The sequence below is a fragment of the Mustela nigripes genome, chromosome 1, assembly GCF_022355385.1.
Source record: "Mustela nigripes isolate SB6536 chromosome 1, MUSNIG.SB6536, whole genome shotgun sequence".
Taxonomy (NCBI): domain Eukaryota; kingdom Metazoa; phylum Chordata; class Mammalia; order Carnivora; family Mustelidae; genus Mustela; species Mustela nigripes.
In genome coordinates, this window is record NC_081557.1 from 168,038,135 (window position 1) to 168,058,459 (window position 20,325).

General features: G+C 40.2%; 1 protein-coding gene across 1 annotated transcript in view; it reads left to right on the forward strand.

Annotated features, from left to right (window-relative positions):
• Positions 1–2,842: 2,842 nt before the first annotated feature.
• Positions 2,843–20,325, forward strand: part of ARHGEF38 (Rho guanine nucleotide exchange factor 38) — a 148,999-nt gene continuing 131,516 nt past the window's right edge. The window contains exon 1 of the mRNA XM_059376838.1: positions 2,843–3,198. Coding sequence (XP_059232821.1) covers positions 3,003–3,198 — 196 coding nt within the window. The 5' untranslated portion in view covers positions 2,843–3,002. The remainder of the gene's footprint in view (positions 3,199–20,325) is intronic.

Here is a 20,325-nt window from a genome sequence, read left to right on the forward strand (position 1 = left end):
AACACTCGGAATCTCTCTAACCTGTCTTCACTCATTGCCAGAAAAACTAAATTATGTTTTCTGTGAGAGCTTCTAAACACATTAGCTTAAAAAATGCAGAGATCTATGAATCTATACGCAGACAATCAAACACTGTATGTCTGTCGCATCCATTAGAAATGTATTCCCAACAAAAACTCAACTAAGAATGTTGGAGGAAGAGAGTTTTATGTTACACTCATAGCCAGAAGTCTACAGGTAGTTGGCTGCTAGTGTTGGTTCAGTGGCTCAGTGGTATCAAAGCTCATAGCTCTTTTGGTCTTTTCTCATGGACACAGGGTGTTTGCAACTGCACTGTGAGATCAAGTTTAGACGAAAGGGTAAGGTTGAAGCCAGCTGTGATGCCTCTGAGAACCAAAAGCTTCCCCAGAATCAACACACAGTCCTCTGTTCCAGCAGACTGCCCCTGAGGTCTCATTTGCCAGGCCTGGGAATATCTGGTCAACCCTAGCAGCAAGAGAACCTGGAAAAATAGGGAACAAAGTTATCATTATGATTGACCATGCCTAATTCTGCATGCCAGGGGGGTCGAATGTGCTAGGATGAAAATTAAAGCAAATCACATTGTCTGATTCATTGGTTGACTGATTAAAAGGCAGTATTATTTTTAAAGTTGACATAGAAACTTTTATTAAAAAAACAAAATATATATTTACTACCGAATCCATACTAGCAATATTATATATCTTTTCAATTGACAAGATTCCAAAATACAATAGAGCTAGTACAGTCAGTTCTGCTATAATGCTTGTGAGGAAAACACAAGTTGGTTCCAACAAGACTGATACATTAGGGAACTGTTTGGGCACAAAACAGTCTCACTTTTGCTGATGTGTGATTTCCACCCCTTAAAACATTAGGTGAATGCAGAAAACTGTACCCAGATGCCCTGAGCCACAAAGGAAAAAACAAAATTCATCCATGGACACCCCTCAAAATTACCAGTGACCTCACTCAGTTCGCTGCCTGGGCTGTGAGTCATGCTCAACTGCATCTGCTGGTGTCCATTTCCATCTGATTTCGCATGTAGCTTCTTTCCTGACCCATCAACCATAACCCTTCTAAAGCCCACTTCCACAGGTATCCTTCAGTTCTGTTTCAATATTAAGTGCCATATTTATTATACTTTCTATGTATTTCCTAACCATGTATCATATGTGTGACTTTTTTTTTTTTTTTAATAATTTTCTATCTGGTTTTTGTGAGTCACTGACAAAGTTTTGGAGTTCGGTGTCCTCAACCCCATACTTCCCATAAGTCCTATAGTTTTGATGGTTCATGTTTGCAGTAATACTACACCTGAATAGCATATATCTGTTACTTACCAGGTGAATGTACACAAACATATTATATACATATATGTATATATAATATTAGAATACAAGTGAGACTTTTTAACAGGAATCAGGGAAGCTCGTTTTACATCTTAGTAGAGAGTATGCCTTTTAGAGTATTTATTAAATGTGCTTGAGAGGGCTTGTTAAAAAAAGACTATCAATTATATTAAATAAAAACTATTCAATATGCCAAGCTATATATAGATGTCTCTACAGTGGGTGAAGATTTGTCATTTATCTTTTAAGGTAATTATGCAAATTATATTCAGCCCACACATCTTGGAATTGGAAAACGGTTTTTATCTTTTTTTCCCCTCATTTATAAACCTTGTCTAACAAGACTTAGCCTCGATTCAGAAGGGGCCATGCAAAGCTGAATTTTGGCAGTCCCTTTATAATAAAAGAGAATGTACTTTCCTCTTAGAGTCTCTCTTTTCTTTAACAAGGGCAGACAAAACACTCAGCACATTCCCAGAGCTTCTACAAATTTCCCCCTTGAGAAATCTCAGTAACTCCAAGGAAAAACAACTTCAAAAAATTAATGGAAGGCCCATCAGTATTTGCGTTTCTCCCTCCCAATCCCTGTCCCTGTTCTTCCTTCCGCTTTCCACATGTCTCTTTAGTTTCAAAGGTTTTTTTCCTTCCCTTCCTTTCCCAAGGTGAGCTACCATTTCCTGGCACTCCATCTGTGAAAAGGGAAAAAGGAAAAGATCTTACAGCAATCACACCCTGATGTCACCATGCTCCCTCCCCCACCCCCCAAGCAGCAGAACAGAGAACAGCGTTGGGAGCATAGAAGGGTACATTTCAGGCAAGGGTCACGTGTGGACGAGAGACATCAAAAGACTCCAGGATTGTGTGGACATGTCCTCCTCCTCTAGTGCCTGTTGCCAGATGCCTCTCAGATACGAATGCTTGTTTCCTCAAGAATGTGGAGTGGGGTTTGGCAAATACATTGTTAGTAAATTATTTCACAACGTTCCTTGAGGAGGAAGCAGGACTTTTGAATGCGCACGGTAATCCTTAAAAATGATTCTGTACCCACTGTTTTGATGCTAATGTGAATTCTAATTACCCCATACTAACTCTGTGGGTCACACTTGGGTGACTCTAGCTGTAAGTCCCTCACAAGCTCCTGTGTGCCTCCGGCCAGCAAACCACAGCGCAGTGTCCCAGTGCATCTGTCCACACCCACAGGCACACATTAAACCCACAAGCCGCAGGTTACACTCCCAGGTGCTGCCCTTCTGCCCTGCCCCACCTTGTTCTTCCCTTTTCCCCCAACCCCCAGCCTCGCTGTATATGTGGCACACAATGGGATTTTTGTTTGCTCCCGTAGCATGTGACACAGCAGTCCCTGCTTTGCCTAGCTCTGTGCTTCAGGTCTCTCAGGTAACAGGTGGCAGCTTCCCTGCTGGATTCTAGGTATAAAAAAGAATGACCTCATAGGGGTGGAGCTCTGGGACTCCATACAGGTGGCAGTCACAGCCAGGTAACCCTGGAGTGAAGCCGTTTAGTAAGAAGGGGGCAGTTAAACTCGTTACTCTGGTGGCTTTAACTCTGACTCCAAGACACTGCAACAAACAGCCATTGCCTACAAGTCTCCAGAGCTTGTCTTTGCCTCAGATGGAGCCCAAAGAAGCCACTGGGAAAGAGAACATGGGCACCAAGAAGAAGAATCTGACCTTCTTAAGGCCCAGGCTCTATATGCTGGAGAGAAGGAAGACTGACACAGTGGTTGACAGCAGTGTTTCTGGGGACCACTCTGGTACCTTGAGGAGGAGCCAGTCTGACAGGACCGAATACAACCAGAAACTTCAAGGTAACCAACACAGATCAATCAGACTAGGTTATTGCATTCCCAGCTCTGTTCTCCTACTCTTACATAGGCAAAGAGATCACTTAAGGCAAAGAAGAAAAATCGAATATTATCTTCTGTGGAAGGAGGGAAATAAAGTAAATAGGAAAATTTTTTAAAAATAAGAAAAATGGAAATAAATGTCACTCATAAATTAGAGGGAAAAAAATCTATTATGTGCTTCGATAGTTAATGCATCAGTTCTGAATTATTCTGAATATATTTTTTTTCCTGGTGAGATTAATATTTTTTTCTGCTGTCCCCCTCCCTTCCTTCTCCCTTCTCCAGGCAATTTAACAACTGGGAAGCTCTAGAGAGCAAGTGATTTAGAAACTGACAATAGGTAGTTTCTCTCAATAGATAGGTGTGGGATGTCACACCATGAGGCCTATCTAGGTAATGGTACTGAGCTGTGATGGTGGTTTTCTTAAATAGGGGCATGAGACTGCAGTCATGTCTGTGAAAGAGAGGAATGTTAGTCATTGGATTGGTATAACAGGATTTGTTGTAGATCACATAGGTGTTCATTCCTTTAGAGCGAATCGAATGGCTTCCAAATATGGTAAGGGATATTTAACGTGCTTAGATTGAATGACTTTTGAGGAAATAACTTCGGTTTATTTTGTGATGGTCATAAGAGCGTTGGACATATAACAGTTATTATAAAACGTCCAGTTTAAGGCCCCAAGTGTCTAGCCCTTCCCATCCACCCTCTCTTTTCCTCCCTTTCTATTGAAGTTCACTTGTTTAAGTAAACTTCATTTTGTTGTTGATTGTGCAATGTTTTAAGTATCCACTGCAGCACCTGTTATGTGATCCCCAGAACCTGTCACTCCCGCTCTGAGCGCACTGTGTGTTTGAGCTCTTATAATTCCACCATGGGCTCTTACTCTGGATGGACAATTTATGATGAGGCTAGAAAGACCAATGGAACACACTTGAAATTAGTAGGTCTCTTTCCAAAAAAGGAAAAAAAAAAAAGGAAACGAAAAGAAAAAGAAAGAAGAAAAAAATGCTCAGACTTCATTATGCAAATTAATTAAATAAACTAAATGCATTTAAATGAAATCTTTAAAGATAACTACTGTGAATTAAGGCTTTAAAAAGAAAATCCTGATGGCTCAGGGTTAAAGTACAGTGAAGTCTTATCCTTAAAGGACTTTTTTAAAAAGGGCAGTAGGGTATTGTTCGATCTTTGAAATTAATTTTTCTCAAGGCAATGGATATGTTGGCACGAATTTAAATTTTAAAGTCATACACATTTGTCTTGCAATTCTGGATCTTAATTTATAACCTATAAGATTTTGAGCAAATTACTTCTAATTTCTGAGCCTCAGTTTCCCTACCTGTGAAAGTGGAACTGATACTTACCACATACTGTTGCTGGGGTAATGAAATCAGAAAATTACGTGAAATGCCTGGCATATTGGCTTAAATATGGTGCATGCTAAACAAAGAGCTATTTTTTTTTTAATTTTAGGAATAATGGGAAGAATAATGACAAAATAAGACTTTGTTCTATTAATCAAATTTACTAATTTACTGATCTATTTCAACTCTTTTTCTGTCTTTTGATGAAGAGACCACATAAATTCAGTAAAAGCGCATGGCTTTATCTCTAATAACATGTTTATTCTGTCTGAGATTCACTAATTCAGCAACTTTTTGGTCCAGATTTTCCATTAGCAAAATAAAAACGGAAAATGCTTTTTGCTATTCACTTCCTAATCTTAGTTAAAAAAAATAATAATAATACATCTGTGGCCACAAAAGACAGCAGATGTTTGTTGGTTACTTTGCAGAAGACCTCAGGTTGCTGCTTATGTACTCCATTGGTTTTGTGGTTTCCCTCTGCCTTGGTGGATCCTGTCTTTGAAGCTAGAAGAAGAGACTCGGGAGTTAACCCATGTTCCTAGAATTGTTCGTGTAGGAGACAAATCATCAGGAAGTGGAGAGAAGCACATGAGAGCTGTAAAGATAGGTTGGCTCCTGATAAGTAACTGTAACTCTTAATAAAATCCTAGTCTGATGTGTAACCCCTAATAGAGCTTTTAGTAAGACTCTTCTGTAACTGCTTTGGCTTCAGTAGAAAACATTTTCTCATTAACATTTGAAGCACAGTTCTGTTGGGTTTACACTCTGGTCTGCATTATATCCATTATCATGCAGGTGGATCCTAAATCACCTTAAGAAAGTTTTTTTTATTTGCTTGTTTGTTTTGTTTTGTTTTGCTTAATTGCAATGCCAAGAGTTTTTTCTCTGCCTACCTTGGAACTGGTAGTTCCCTGGGAAGCATTGAATAAAGGATTGGAGCTGGTTAGAGCCCTCCAATGGATGGCCCAAAGCAACTGTGAGGTCACACCGTGCTATTTCAATGCTGCAAAGAGGCCTTAGATTACTTAGCCAGAGTCCTTCAGTGCTGTGTTGCTATTTGAGTAATATGGTTCACTGCTCTGTATCTTTGAGCAAATTCTCTGGGTTCTAGGGAATCTGTGACCTTTCTTTGGTGCCCCTGAGCTCACCTCTTAACTCATACTACACAGTCTACTTGTTCAATTCACTTTCTGGCTGACATCACTTTAGTAATGTGAATCCTAAATTGAAATTTCTTTAAAAATGGCACACCGGGTAAGAGAAGCTACCAGACTAAACAAGAGAACATGGTTCTAGGGGCCCTCTGGTGGCTCAGTCAGTTAAGCCTCCATCTTGGTTTTGGATCAGGTCATGGTCTCAGGGTCATGAGATCAAGCCCCACATTGGGCTCCTCACTCAATAGCGAGTCTGCTAAAGATTCTTTCCCTTGTACCCCCACCCCCGCTCAGGTGCATGTGTGTGCACTCTTTCTTTCAAATAAATAAATCTTTTTTTAAAGAAAGAACATGGTTCTAATGAGATGATCATAAAATCTCTGTAGAAGGTTGGGATCACAACATAGACATTAAGCCTCAAATTTTGCAATAATAGACCTTTGCTAGGTTACTCTTCATGGCTCCTGTATTCCTTCAAGAGATTTGTTCAGTTAATTAGCATTTATTGAGTATGTTATGTGGTGAGCAAAACCAGAATATGTGCCAGGGATTACAATTACAAAATCATTAAGAAAAAATAAAAAGTGTCTGACCTTTACTCTAAAGGGGCTTAAAGTCTCATTGGGAAAGATAAGACTGGTGAACAAATGCAATAAAGTGGCATGAGAGAGGACAGGTGGCTTCAGTGGGTTCGTAAAAGGAGGAAATGGTCTGTTCAAGTTTGGGCAGGGGAGGATGGAAAACATTGCTGTTAAGAGTTGATATGGTGGATCCCGGGAGGAAAGCAGAACGGAGAGAGAAGTCTGTTTTCACTTCTTCATTGTACTTACCATCTCTGCAATTATGTAGTTTGTTTCCTTGTTTATTGCCTGTTACTGACCCCCCCACTTCCTCTCTCATCTCTCATCCCCCCTTCCATGAAAGAGACCCTATCTGTCTGGGTAAATAGTCCATCTCCACACTTAGAATCATGCCCTGCACACCACGAGGGCTCAGTGTCTTTCAAGTGGAATGAATGACTCGCATGAGCTGGTCCCGGTAGGGAATCAGTGTGAGCAAAGGCATCGGAGCCTGACTTAATCGCCCTCCCATCTTTGAAAGTGAGGATACATGTGCCCGTTAATCAAGATGACTCTTCAGCAAAAAAGAAATGAACATATTAGGGATGAAAATGTCCAGAATTGCCTAGGTAACAAATACTTAGTGGAAGCCTATTTCATTCCTGACCCTACCTTTTACAACACAGCAGACCCTACTTCAACTCATTCCTCTTCTTCCATTCATCACAAGCGCGGCATCACCCTAGCCTCCAGCTAGCTCCGCTTCTCATTACCGTTTCCCAGGGAAGTCACGGAGAGTGGTCAAGGCAGGGGAAACTCACGAGCTGATTTATTAACACCCTTTTCCTTGGGAAATGATTTTGTGTATGACTATATGTGTGAAGTATATGTTTGAAATACTCCTCATTTAAAAGTTATGTACAAGTGTGTCTGTACATATGCAGATTGTCTACAGTATGTGAAGATAGTTGCGTTTGTGTACTTGAGAGATTTTTCTGTAGTGATTAAAACTTTTATAAAAACTTTATTAAGTGGCCTTTTCTGAAAACCCTACATGGTTGACATTCCTGTATTACAGGTCTCCTCTCAGTGTGGATGATATTGGATCACTATTTATGTCCCCTCCAGAATTACATGTTAAAGGCTAATCCTCAATATGATATTATTTGGAGGTGGGGTTTTGGGGAGGTAATCAGGTCAGGAGAGGGAAACCCCACTGAATGGGGTTAGTACCTTGTAAGAACAAGCATGAGAGACCTTGTTCCTTCTCTCTCTGCTCTCTGCCATGTGAGGATCTGAAAAGACAGTCATGTATCAGCTAGGAAGGGGGTCCTCACTGGACACAAGATCTGCCCTGCACTCGGAAGAGCTACGAGAAATAAATGCTTGTTGTTTAAGCCACCCACTCTATGGTATTTTTATTTCAGCATCACAAGCAGATTAAGAAAGTGGGCCAGTTACTTTTATTCTATATGACCATACCATTCTATATGGCCATAACCAAACATGGTTAGTTATAACTTATAAGAAGCATAAGAAGTATAAGCAAGTTATACCTTTACTTGTCAAGTATCAGGTGAAAGAGTGAGAGTTGGTGGGTAAAATGTCATTACTGTTGCTAGTAACACTAGTCCAAGCCACATCTCCAGTTCATAGTAGGTTAATGGTATTTTCTTTTCTTTTCCTTCCTTCCTTCTTTCCTTCCTTCCTTCCTTCCTTCCTTCCTTCCTTCCTTCCTTCCTTCCTTCCTCTTTGCAAAGACTGTTATAGCATTCATATTAAGAAGGGTTTGCTTCATTCATTTTATTAAAGTCTAAAGTGTTTTTACTCTGGTGATGATAAGGAACCAACCATCCACATGAACGTCATACAGAGTAACATATATTGCAGGATGAAGACAAATGGTTCAATAATAAGTTAGATGTGGTAAGATAATGGAAACACTTAATTTGTAATGATTTTTAAGGATACAGACCAATCTGTAAGTGAGCAGGAGGGCAGTTAACACTGGAAGATTTGGTGATCTGGTCTAGTGAAGGGTGGAAGAAAACTAATTGTGCAGCTGTCTGGGCACATTTCTCTCCTAGTACTGCCAGCCCTTTGTGCTCCTCCTGTCCTCTGAGTATTAAGTAGGCCCTTTTTTATGTGCCGCCGTATGCCTTTTAGTGAAGTGGGAAATACTTGGGTCAGTAATGAAACACCAGTGTAAATAAGGTGTTTTTCATAGTTTGAAGGGTAAATCTTTATCAAAGTCAAGACACTTATAAATCTAAGCAATTTCTGTCTCATCACATGCATAGAAGCCAAAAGAAAGCATGATATATTATGTTCCTTCTTTTTTCGTAAAGGTGTTTTTACAGTTTGGGGAAGAGTTATTTTAATTAAGTAGAAGGTGAATTCCAGGAATCAAGAAGTTGGAACTGTTCCATTATAATCACATTGTGATAAGAAAATTTATTCCTGTATTCTACTTAAGGGACACTAGATATAACTTTCTTAAAGGTAGCAAATCCAGCTTCTTTTTTTTTTAATTTTTAAATTTTTTAATAAACATATAATGTATTATTAGCCCCAGGGGTACAGGTCTGTGAATCACCGGTTTACACATTTCACAGCACTCACCTTAGCACATACCCTCCCCAATGTCCATATCCTCACCACCCTCTCCCATCCCCCCTCCCCCCAGCAACCCTCAGTCTGTTTTTTGAGATTGAGTCTTTTATGGTTTGCCTCCCTCCTGATCCCTTCTTCTTTCATTTTTTCTTTTCTTACCCTCCAAGCCCCCTACACTGAATCTCCACTTCCTCATATCAAGGAGATCATATGATGGTTGTCTTTCTCTGATTGACTTATTTCACTAAGCACAATACCCTCTAGTTCCGTCCACATTGTCACAAATGGCAAAATTTCATTTCTTTTGATGGCTGCATAGTATTATGTTGTGTGTGTGTGTGTATTATATATAATATATATATATATCTTCTATTCTATATATATATATCTTCTTTATTCATTTATCTGTTGATGGACATCTAGGTTTTTTCCATAGTTTGGCTATTGTGGACATTGCTGATATAAACATTCAGGTGACGTGCCGCTTCAGATCACTGGCGTTTGTATCTTTAGGTTATATACCCAGTAGTGCAATCGCTGGGTCATAGGGTAGCTCTATTTTCAGTTTTTTGAGGAACCTCCACACGGTTTTCCAGAGTGGTTGCACCAGCTTGCATTCCCACCAACAGTGTAGGAGGGTTTGCCTCTCTCTGCATCAGTGCCAGCATCTGTCATTTCTTGACTTGTTAATTTTAGCCATTCTGACTGGTGTGAGGTGGTATCTCATTGTGGTTTTGATTTGTATTTCCCTGATGCCGAGTGTTATGGAGCACTTTTTCATGTGTCTGTTGGCCATCCGGATGTCTTCTTTGCAGAAATGTCTGTTCATGTCCTCTGCCCATTTCTTGATTGGATTATTTGTTCTTTTGGGTGGTGAGTTTGCTAAGCTCTTTATAGATTTTGGATACTAGCCCTTTATCTGATATGTCATTTGCAAATATCTTCTCCCATTCTGCCAGTTGTCTTTTGGTTTTGTTAACTGTTTCCTTTGCTGTACAAAAGCTTTTGATCTTGATGAAATCCCAATAGTTCATTTTTGCCTTTGCTTCCCTTGCCTTTGGCAATGTTCCTAGGAAGAAGTTGCTGCGGTTGAGGTCAAAGAGGTTGCTGCCTGTGTTCTCCTCAAGGATTGTGATGTGCAAATCCAGTTTCTAATTGCATTTTTTTGTCCACAAAAATTGTGAGTTTATCAAAACAAGAAATGAGAAATCAAAAGGGAGGGAGGGAGGAATGGAAGAAAGGAAGGAAGGAGAGAGGAGGAGGGAGAGGGACAAGTTGGGGAGAGAGAGAGAGAGGGAACTCAGATGTATGAAGCAAGATAGAACTGCACCTTAAAATAATGATGGAGTTGGGGAAAGATGGCTAAGATTTAAGCAACATTTGTATTTGTTTCTGTAGATAGAGGAAAGGAAAACAAAAACACCTCTTTTTGTACAAGTACCTTTTCTTGACATAACCATGCTAACTTCAATACTTTTGTGGGTATTGATTTCCTGGGAAGGGTGAAATCATTGCAAGAACTGCTGAACTTCTAAGCAATATCCCCCATAGAACCAGGCAAGACCTGGCATCAGGTTGTACCTTAACGTGTCTCTTTGGGGCTCCCTTTCCACTAAGAAGGTGAGGAGTCTATGGGGCCAAAGCTACTGACTACTGAGACCCTTCCCTTATTTTTAGACCAAGTTTTGGGTACTTGGAACCATGGAACTTTCTGTTCAACAGGCCCAAATACTGGCTCTGAAGCCTGCTGGGACCCCTTCCCATCACACCTTCCTTGGAGCAGACTGTGGTTGCTGGTGTACACACCCTTGGGCCTGTGGGGGCAGTTGATCATGAAGGTGTGTCTGGAGCTTGGTGGAGCTGGGGTATTCACACCATGCCTGCTCGGCCCCTTGTGGAAGGGAGAGAGCTGAGAGAGGAAGAGTAGGGATACAGGCCTCGGGACTTGGGAAGGGTGAATGTGCCCCAGGGCCTCCTACTGGATTTTGGCATGAAACTCTGAGGGAACTGAAAAATCTAAATTTGACCTTGACCTTTCAGATAATTATGAAGGTATATTTACTAACATAGGAAGCTATAACACATTTTATTCAACAGTTTGCCCGCTTCACTCACACCTATTAAATACATAGATATGATGTGTTGGCCTCCATTTGTACACTCAAGGGAGGCTGCTTATGAGTGGCATTTGGTCATAAGCTATGTTTCAGATGGGCCCTTATTCTATACTAGGTGAAGAGCTAGAGGGAAGGAAAGGCAGGGAGAAGCGACTGTCATCTGCTTGTAACTGTGCTGGCCTGGAGACTTTCACTCACTATTATTTAATCCCAGCACCTTTTTAGTGCTGGCCTCATCGTTGAAAAAATAGGTGTGTAGGGGAGGAAAGACGTCCTTCTACCCTTCCTGGGCTCCATAGCTGGACCTAGGAAATCAATAGGAGAAAAGGTGTACAAGTGTATTAATTTTAAATATTACCTGCTGGGCAGTACACAGGGGAAAAAAAAAAAGAGTGCATATACCCTCAAATGGTGAGATTTGAGAGCTTTATAGCAGCACAGTGTGGATGGGAATGGGGAATGTAGGGGAGAGTACATCACTTTAGGAAAGATGACTGGGTCCTGAGAAGAACAGATAGAGATTAATAGTTTGTGACAAAGCTTGTCTGGGTGTGGTGTCAGCTTCTAGTTCTTTCTCCTGTGGTAAGAGTCAGTGTTCCCCAGTTGATGAAACTCTTGAGGAGAGGATTATGACAACTGAGTTCCTTTTGGAAGATCTGTCTTCAGGCAGGTAGAGGGAATGTAGAGAAAGCCTCTTCCTGAACATGTTGTTTATCAAGTGCTTTCAGCTCCAAATCAACAATAGACCAGAGCAGCATATTTTGGGGTGTCATGTCCTAAACTCCCTCAGGTAGTAGAGCTTGGATCAGAACTCAGGTCTTTCAACACTTTGCATATAGGATGCATCTAATTCATTGAATTTGTAGATACTCATCTGGATGGTTTTTTGTTCGTTTGTTTGTTTTTTAAAGATTTTATTTATTTGACAGAAAGATAGCAAAAGAGAGAAGAACACAAGGAGGAGGCATGGCAGGCAGAGGGAGAAATGGGGCTCAATCCCAGGACTCTGGGATCATGACCTGAGCCTAAGGCAGACACTTAACGACTGAGCCACACAGGCGCCCCATCATCTAGATGGCTTATTAGTAACAAGAAGTCAAAGCAATTTGAGGATTGCAGTACATGTTTTGTAATGTGGTGACATTCCTCTGCTACGATGTCAAAGCCTGCGACCTATTACATTTTTCACTTTGGAATACATATCCTTTCCTTGGAATTATTGTGACACTCCCTTGCAAGAGTGTCGCTGTTTAATAAATGCTCTTTTTGTTTAATTGTCAGGAAACAAACTTATAAAGTCATGTTAAGCAAACCTGCCCTATATTAATAGCTTGGTGATCTCCATTTTCCTCTTCCTTGATTATCTCGACACTCTTTCTTTAATTTTACGCTTGCTGTCACTTATTTATTTGCATCTCAAAAACTAATATACAACCCAAACCCTGAGAATCCTACAGCAATGGGGATGGGGTGGGTGGGAGTGGGGGTGGTGGTGTGTGCATGAGCAAATGAAAGAAAAAGGAAGTATATACTGGGAACAAGCAGCTCATTATGTGGTAGGTGATATTTCCACAGAATTCTATGAAGTCAACCTAAATTGGGAATCTTAACGGCAGCAGGAGAATAGTGTTATGATTAAAATCCTTTGTCTTGGGTTGTTCTGAACAATTGCTTTCTTGATTAATGAATCAGAGGATAAGGGAACACTCTAGGATACCTGTGCTGAGGCCCTCAATAGAGAATGTAATCTTGACTGTCTGACATCCAGTTCCGACTCAAAGAAGACTTAAAGGTCATGTCATCAAGCTACTCTGAGTCACTGCAGCCCCTCACAGAATTGTCTTTCCTGAATGCTTCTTAATGCGAGGCCCTCAGTGTCACTACAAAAAGCTGTCACAGATTTCTGCTTCTATCTTTGTTGTGAAATAGTTGATGAAGACATTGTTTACTTCTCTCAGTGCCATCCAGTTTTATTCAAGGAAAAACTTTGGCACCTCTTAAGAATTAGAACATGTCTCCCTCCCAGAGAAAAACAAGCAATTTTCTGTTAGCTTCCTGGAGCTTAGCGTCCAATTTGTACAGAATGCCTGGCCTTGAGAGTAGCTGTTTTCTTTGCCTAAAAGTCTCAGCAAGGATTGGATTCTCATTATTGAGGCCTCTACTCTCCTTCTGGGACAGTCCTTCTCAGACCATCCTACCCAAAGAGGTATAAGGAAGGAAAGACATTTCCTTTATCCTCTTAGCTTCTGTGTCTGGGACCTGTGAGGTGAACTAATGAAAGATTAACTGGAAAGAAGCATATAGATTTTATCTGCTGTTAAATTGTTTACATGGCATGGAAGACGTCATAGAAAGAAGTGAAAATCCCAAAGAAGCAGTTAGACCCTTGGTTATATAGCACTTTTTTTTTTAATTTTTTTAAATAATTTTTTATTTTTTATAAACATATATTTTTATCCCCAGGGGTACAGGTCTGTGAATCACCAGGTTTACACACTTCACAGCACTCACCAAAGCACATACCCTCCCCAATGTCCATAATCCCACCCCCTTCTCCCAATTTCCTTACACCACACACGAAAATAGACTCAAAATGGATGAAGGACCTCAATGTGCGAAAGGAATCCATCAAAATCCTTGAGGAGAACACAGGCAGCAACCTCTTCGACCTCAGCCGCAGCAACATCTTCCTAGGAACAACGCCAAAGGCAAGGGAAGCAAGGGCAAAAATGAACTATTGGGACTTCATCAAGATCAAAAGCTTTTGTATAGCACTTTTTTAAAAGTTTTTTTTTGTTTTGTTTTTTTGTTTTGTTTTTAATTTTTTTGACAGAGAGCGAGCGAGAGAGATAGTGAAAGAGAGAGAGCACAAGCAAGGGGAATGGCAGGCAGAGGGAGAGAGAGAGGCCTGATGGGACTCAATCCCAGAACCCGGGGATCATGGCCTGAGCTGAAGGCAGACGCTTAACCAACTGAGCCACCCAGGTGCTCAAAAACGATACCATTTTAACAAAAAGGGATAAGCTATGGAGACCTGAGAAGATAAGGGGAAAAGGGCTTGGCCTAGGGGTGTGGAATTGTGCGAAAGTGAACAAGAAATATGTGGCGGGAACTCATGGAATATAAGGGTGATTTTTAGTGAGCTTTGTACAGACTCATCTTGATGTCAACTCCCCATCTCTGGTAATAAGAATGCTCTCTTCCTGATAGTGGGAGGCCATCTTTCTAACAAGAAGTCTATACTTTGTTTTTAAGTACAAAGTGGGAAGAAGGAGAGCCCTTCCTACATATAGTATTTCCCAGTTGCCTTCAGCTATTTCCAGGTGTTCAGGACCTTCTGGGGTCTTCGTACCACCTGCTGCCCTCTAAAATTACTCTATCCCATTTTCACCTCTTCTCCATTTGAATATAATTCTCCTTGGAGATAGAAATTCAGTCTTATTTTAACACGTAAGCAGTGCCTGGTATATGATAGAAGCTCAGGTCAATGACTAAAAAATATTAAGTGACTAATTACAACTATATTGAACCTTATTATTGATAGATTCATCTTTATGATTCTGTCATTCCCATCTCCCCATTGCCTCATTGTAGTCAACTTTTGGGTTAATTACTCTAAATTCTTTTACTGTAAAAGGGGAGACATTATAAATAAATCCAATGAAACAAGAAAAAAAATAATATCTTGGCCAAAGAAATGAGATCCCAGTTTTAATAAATTTATTCAACAAGCTTTTGCTTGGTGTTTATATGGACCACATATTGACTAGATCCTGAGAATATAGAAATACATCAGAAGCAAACCCCATCCATTGAGTAACAGGCAATGAACCAATAATTGTAGCAATGTGGTAAGTGGCTGAGGTGTGTGGCTGTAGGTTGAGGGTCTGGGTTGCAGGTTCTGGAATGGGGAGTAGGGTGCAGGAGTTTCTTACATTCCTGTGACCTCCCCGCCAACCTGGGGAAGAGAAGGGAAAGGCACAGAGTTGGGAGAGAAGAAGTTGCACTCTGATCTGGTCTCAATGGAAGCCTTAGCCTACAAGTCCTATAGATAATATGATCCTTCAGAGTTGTTGCCAGTGGTATGAAGGGCCTGGGCCCTACATCACCCTTCAAGTGGCTGGGGCACCTTGGGAAGGAGGTATGACCTGGGAGATGGTCTTACCTGAAATAGTTCCTGAAGAGGGCCTGTCTGCTGGGGGCTCACCCTGCAGCTCAGGCAAGAAGTCTTTTGCTCCTGAAGGGGGGAACTGATCATCTCCTCACAGCATCCATCTCATATTAAGTGGTTATTACTATATTAGTGGTTATTATTATATTAGAGCTACAATAAAGCAATATAACAATTTGAAGAGGAAAAGCTTTATCACCTCTCTAAAATGTCAAAAGTAGAGACATTGAAATCTGAATCTTGAATTCCAGTTTGGATTGTTTGGGTGCATGGGGGTGATGGGCATTCCAGACAAAGGGATTAAATATTACTCAGCCATCAGGAAGGATGGATACCTATCATTTGCATCAAGCACAGAAAGGTAATTATCATACAGCTTCACTTATTTGTGGAACTTAAGGAATAGCATGGAGGGCATTAGGAGAAGGAAGGGAAAAATGAAGGGGGGTGGGGAATCAGAGTGGGAAACAAACCTTGAGAGACTATGAACTCTAGGAAACAAACTGAGGGTTTCAGAGGGGTGAGGGATAGGGAATGGGTTGGCCTGGTGATGAGTATTAAGGAGGGCATGTGTTGCAATGAGCCCTGGGTGTTATATGCAAATAATGAGTCATGGAACACTTAAAAAAAAAGTGTCCTACTACATGGGAATAAGGCATTAAAACTAGTTTCCCTGTTTGAGGGTTCACTTATAAATGAAAAAATGGTACTAACACCACCTGAGCAGGTGTACTAGGCACATAGGTGCATTATGTCATTTTACGCTCCAAACAACTTTGCAAAGAATGTATTGTCCTGATAATGTTCTGACAATAATGGATCCTAACAGGATCAAAAGCCCCCAAAGCACAAAACAAAACAGATACTATCATGTATTTATAGATGATAACACTAAGGTTAAGAGAGATATAGCCATCTGTCCCACAGTCACATAGTTAGTAATGGTGAAGACGAAGTTTCACTGAGGTTTTCTTGGCTCCAGCGTATATGCTTTTTCAACCACCATGTAGTCTCCATTGTTCTAACAGTAATTTTTGTTTTTCATTTTTTGTTTTTTAAGATTTTTAAAAATTTATTTGACAGACAGAGATCACAGGTAGGCAGAGAGGCAGGCAGAGAGAAGAGGGGGAAGCAGGCTCCCTGCTGAGCAGAGAGCCCGATGTGGGGCTCGATCTCAGGACCCTGGGGTCATGACCTGAGCTGAATGCAGAGGCTTCAACCCACTGAGCCACCCAGGTGCCCCCTAACCGTAGTTTTTAGCACTTGTACCTGTTTTGTGATTTATTTTTACAGAGTTGACTGATTTTGATAAAATTTTGGTCAAGACTCGAAAACATCAAGAGACTCTTAATTTCTGCTAGTACCTTCATCTACAATCATGAGGTAAACAGTGACCAACAAGCATATTCCAGTGGCTGTATTATTTTATGCTTTTCAACCAAACTGTATATGTGAATGGAAGTTAGAAAGATACACAAATGCAGTGATGAGGTATATGCTGTCTAGATTTACTAGAATATTCCACTCTAAGAATACAAGTCTCATTATTTGAATTATTTCATCTTGGAAAGCTACTCTTCATCACTGACAACAGAGCAAACAGCAGAATGAGGACATTTGATGAAAAACAAATGGGACATCAAACCATACTGCTCCTCTGGCATAACAGTCCGCAATGCTTTTCCATGTTCAGATTGTCTAGGAGTTTTTCAAGACAACCCATTATGACAAAAATAAAAAGTAAGTTTATTTTTCAGTTTTATCTTTTGAAAACATTTGTTTTTGAGTATTCTTTGTAATATACATGATACCTTAATTTTACACATGTATTAGAGATTCATACTCAAAACAGTTTGACACATGATCAAAAAAAAACTGGGTATGAGGGGTATCTGGGTGGCTCAGTCAGTTAAGTGCCTTAGACTCAGGTCATGATCTCAGGGTCCTGGGATCAAACCCCATGTCAGGGTTCCCTGCTCAGGGGGGAATCTACTTCTCCCTCTCTCTCTGCCCCACCCCCCACCTGTGTGCGCTCTCTTTCTCTCTCTCTCTCTCTAGCTCTCTTTCTCAAATAAAATTTTTTTAAAAACTGAGGATGTTGGTGGGTATTAAGGAGGGCACATATTGCATGGAGCACTGGGTGTGGTGCATAAACAATGAATTTTGGAACACTGAAAATAAATAAAATAAAATAAAACTGGAGATGAAATTATGACCATGCTACAACATGAATGAAGCTTGAAGACACAAAAGAAAAATTATTGCATGATTCCACTTACATGAAGTACCTAGAGTAGTCAGAGTCATAGAGGCAGAAAGTGGAATGGTGGTAGCCAGAGGCTGGGGAACAGGAGAGTGGGGGCATAGTGTTCAGTGAGTACAGAGTTTCAGATTGGGAAAGTGAAAGAATTCTAGGGATGGGTGATAAACTTAATGCAGCTGAGCTGTACACTTAGAAACAGTGGACAGGGTACTTTGCTGTTATGTACTAAAAAATAATGAACGGTGGAGATCCCAGTTTATAACAATGGATCTAAGGCCTCCCTTACAACTTGACCTCATCTTTTCACGCTCATCTCTGTGGACAGTTTTTCTTTGTGCTGGTACACCTTGCTGTGTGCTGTTTCTTCAGCCTGGAGTGCTCTCCCTCAGCCTGTTTGCTTCATAAACCCCTACTGATCTTTTCAAATCAATTCCTCTGAGTCATTACACATAAAAGATATGTGTGTATCGCATTCTCTATACATTTCTCATATTCACTATTTACACGCCAATGTCTCCTTTACTTAATCAAACTTCTCGAGGACAGGAACACTTGTATCTTCAAGACCTGGGAAAAGGCTGACCAGTACTTAACGACCCTATTTGTTGAGTAAATGAGTGTGTCAATGAATAAAGACAGAATAGTAAGTAGGTGGTGTACCAGTTGCGCAGCGGACATCCTGGATGGGGACAGGAGGCCTTTCCCGCAATGGGGTCCTTGGAAACCACGTCCTGATCACTTTACTTATGTCAGGGTCATAGCTCCTGGATATGGATTTAACCTGCACGATATTTAAGCCAGACAAAATTAACCAATGTTTATCTCATCTCATAATCCTCTTTTCTATATTGTGTTTTATTGGATCATCCTCACAGTCCTGCCCTCATTAGCAAGGGCATACAAAAATCACATCTGCTTCATGATGCAGGACGTACAGGTTCTTCCCTGGAATGCAATCTTACATGCTTAAAAGCAGATACGGATAAGGAAATTAAATTACTTTTGGTCTGGGGAAATGAAAGATTCTAAAAAGTGATTCACTCCTTTTCTTTGTTAACCAGTATATACAACTAAAAATAGAAATAATGTACATAAAAATAGTTGAGTACTGACCAGAGTTTGACTTGCTTGCGAATGCCACACCAATGAGACATTTAGGATTGCTGTTATGTTACAATGCTGCTACAGGTTTTAAAATATTCAAATCATAACCAAACATTTAAAAAATACTACAGTTATAATCTCACAGGGTGCTTTTGCTTCATTATTCTGAGCATTTCTGCATAGAGTGCAATATTAAATTAAGATGGGAAATTAGATTTCTTTTAATGAAGGAGTTCTTGAAAAACAAAGTCAATACTTCCCTGATAAAATCAAAGCTTCATTATATTGTAGTTGCAAATAAGGTTTTTTATGTATTTGATTTTTCAGATGTAGAGTATAATCAACATATAACTGTAAGTAATTTTTTTCAGTGAATCATTAATGAAATAAGATTTTGGATTGGGATAAACCTATCAGGAAAGCTTAAGCCTTATATCATTTTTGCTATATGTTACTCTAAGTATGTACACATTTACAATGACAACAATAATTACACCAAACAAAACACTTGGGCCACCATTTGACTTATTTCAAAATACTCTCCTCCACGTTTATGCTTGTGTTCAACCCTGATGATTTTTCTGTCCTCAGATTACATCATGTGTAATAAGAGCTTGTTCATATACTCACTCTATATACTATGTACCCATACACTACACATTTATGTATAGTATATACACTTGCACATGGCTCACTGTGTTGTGTTTGATATTTGGAACCTATAGCCTGTAATAATTAAATTGAACTAAAAGAGTCTGTTTCAATTAGTCCTCAGGAAAGCCAACCCTGTTTCTCATTTGTCTAAAATCTATTAAAAAAAAAATGGAGAATGGTGTACTCCTCTATCTAGGTCAGTATAAAGTTTTTGGCAATAAAAAGAGGGGAGAAAAGCAATCACACTCTGACAATTTGTCCACAAATTGCCCTAAATGTATGTTTACCCTAAATTCATGTAGGATTAGCAAACTGATTTTTTTTAAGAGACAACAATGATGCTTCTCCCACTCCTACACCATGTCTTACTTCTATCAAGAATTCTGCTCAAAAATCACCTTATTAATGAGCCCTTCTGTGATTTATCACCATAAGAGATAGTAACTACTATCTACCGCCTGCTTTATCTTCTTCCACCGTGCCATATCACTATCTGGCATGGTAGATATTTCTTTATTAATCAGTTTATTGTTTCTCTTCCACCACTAAAGTAGAAGTTTCACAAGAGCAGAAGGTTTTCTCTTTTTTCACTGCTGTATTGCCAGCATCTAGAACAGGATTTCCCAACAATGGTACCACGAATATTTTGGACTAGATAATTCTTTGTTGAAAGGCGCTGCCTGGTGCATTGTGGGATATTAGCAGCATCCCTTACCACTACCCACTAGATGCCAGTCACACCTTTACTATCCACAAACCATGATAGCCCAAAATGACTCCAGATATTGATAAATATCTCTGGGGGTAAGGGATGGGGGGGTGGGGGGAGGAAAGCAAAATTGCTGGCTGAGATTTACTGATCTAGAACAATGCCTGGCACAATGACTACTCCATCAGTACTCGTTGAATGGGTCCCAAACAAGTGGATGAAACCACTATTTCTCATCAAGCCAAAACTCTGCAGTTTCCACAGTAGAACAATTGCAACAGGAAAATTGAATACAGTCAGGACGTTACAAGTGAAGTTCCCTTTCCATTCAGGCCTTAAAATTTGTCCTCTTTCACTAATCTTCTCCTGCCT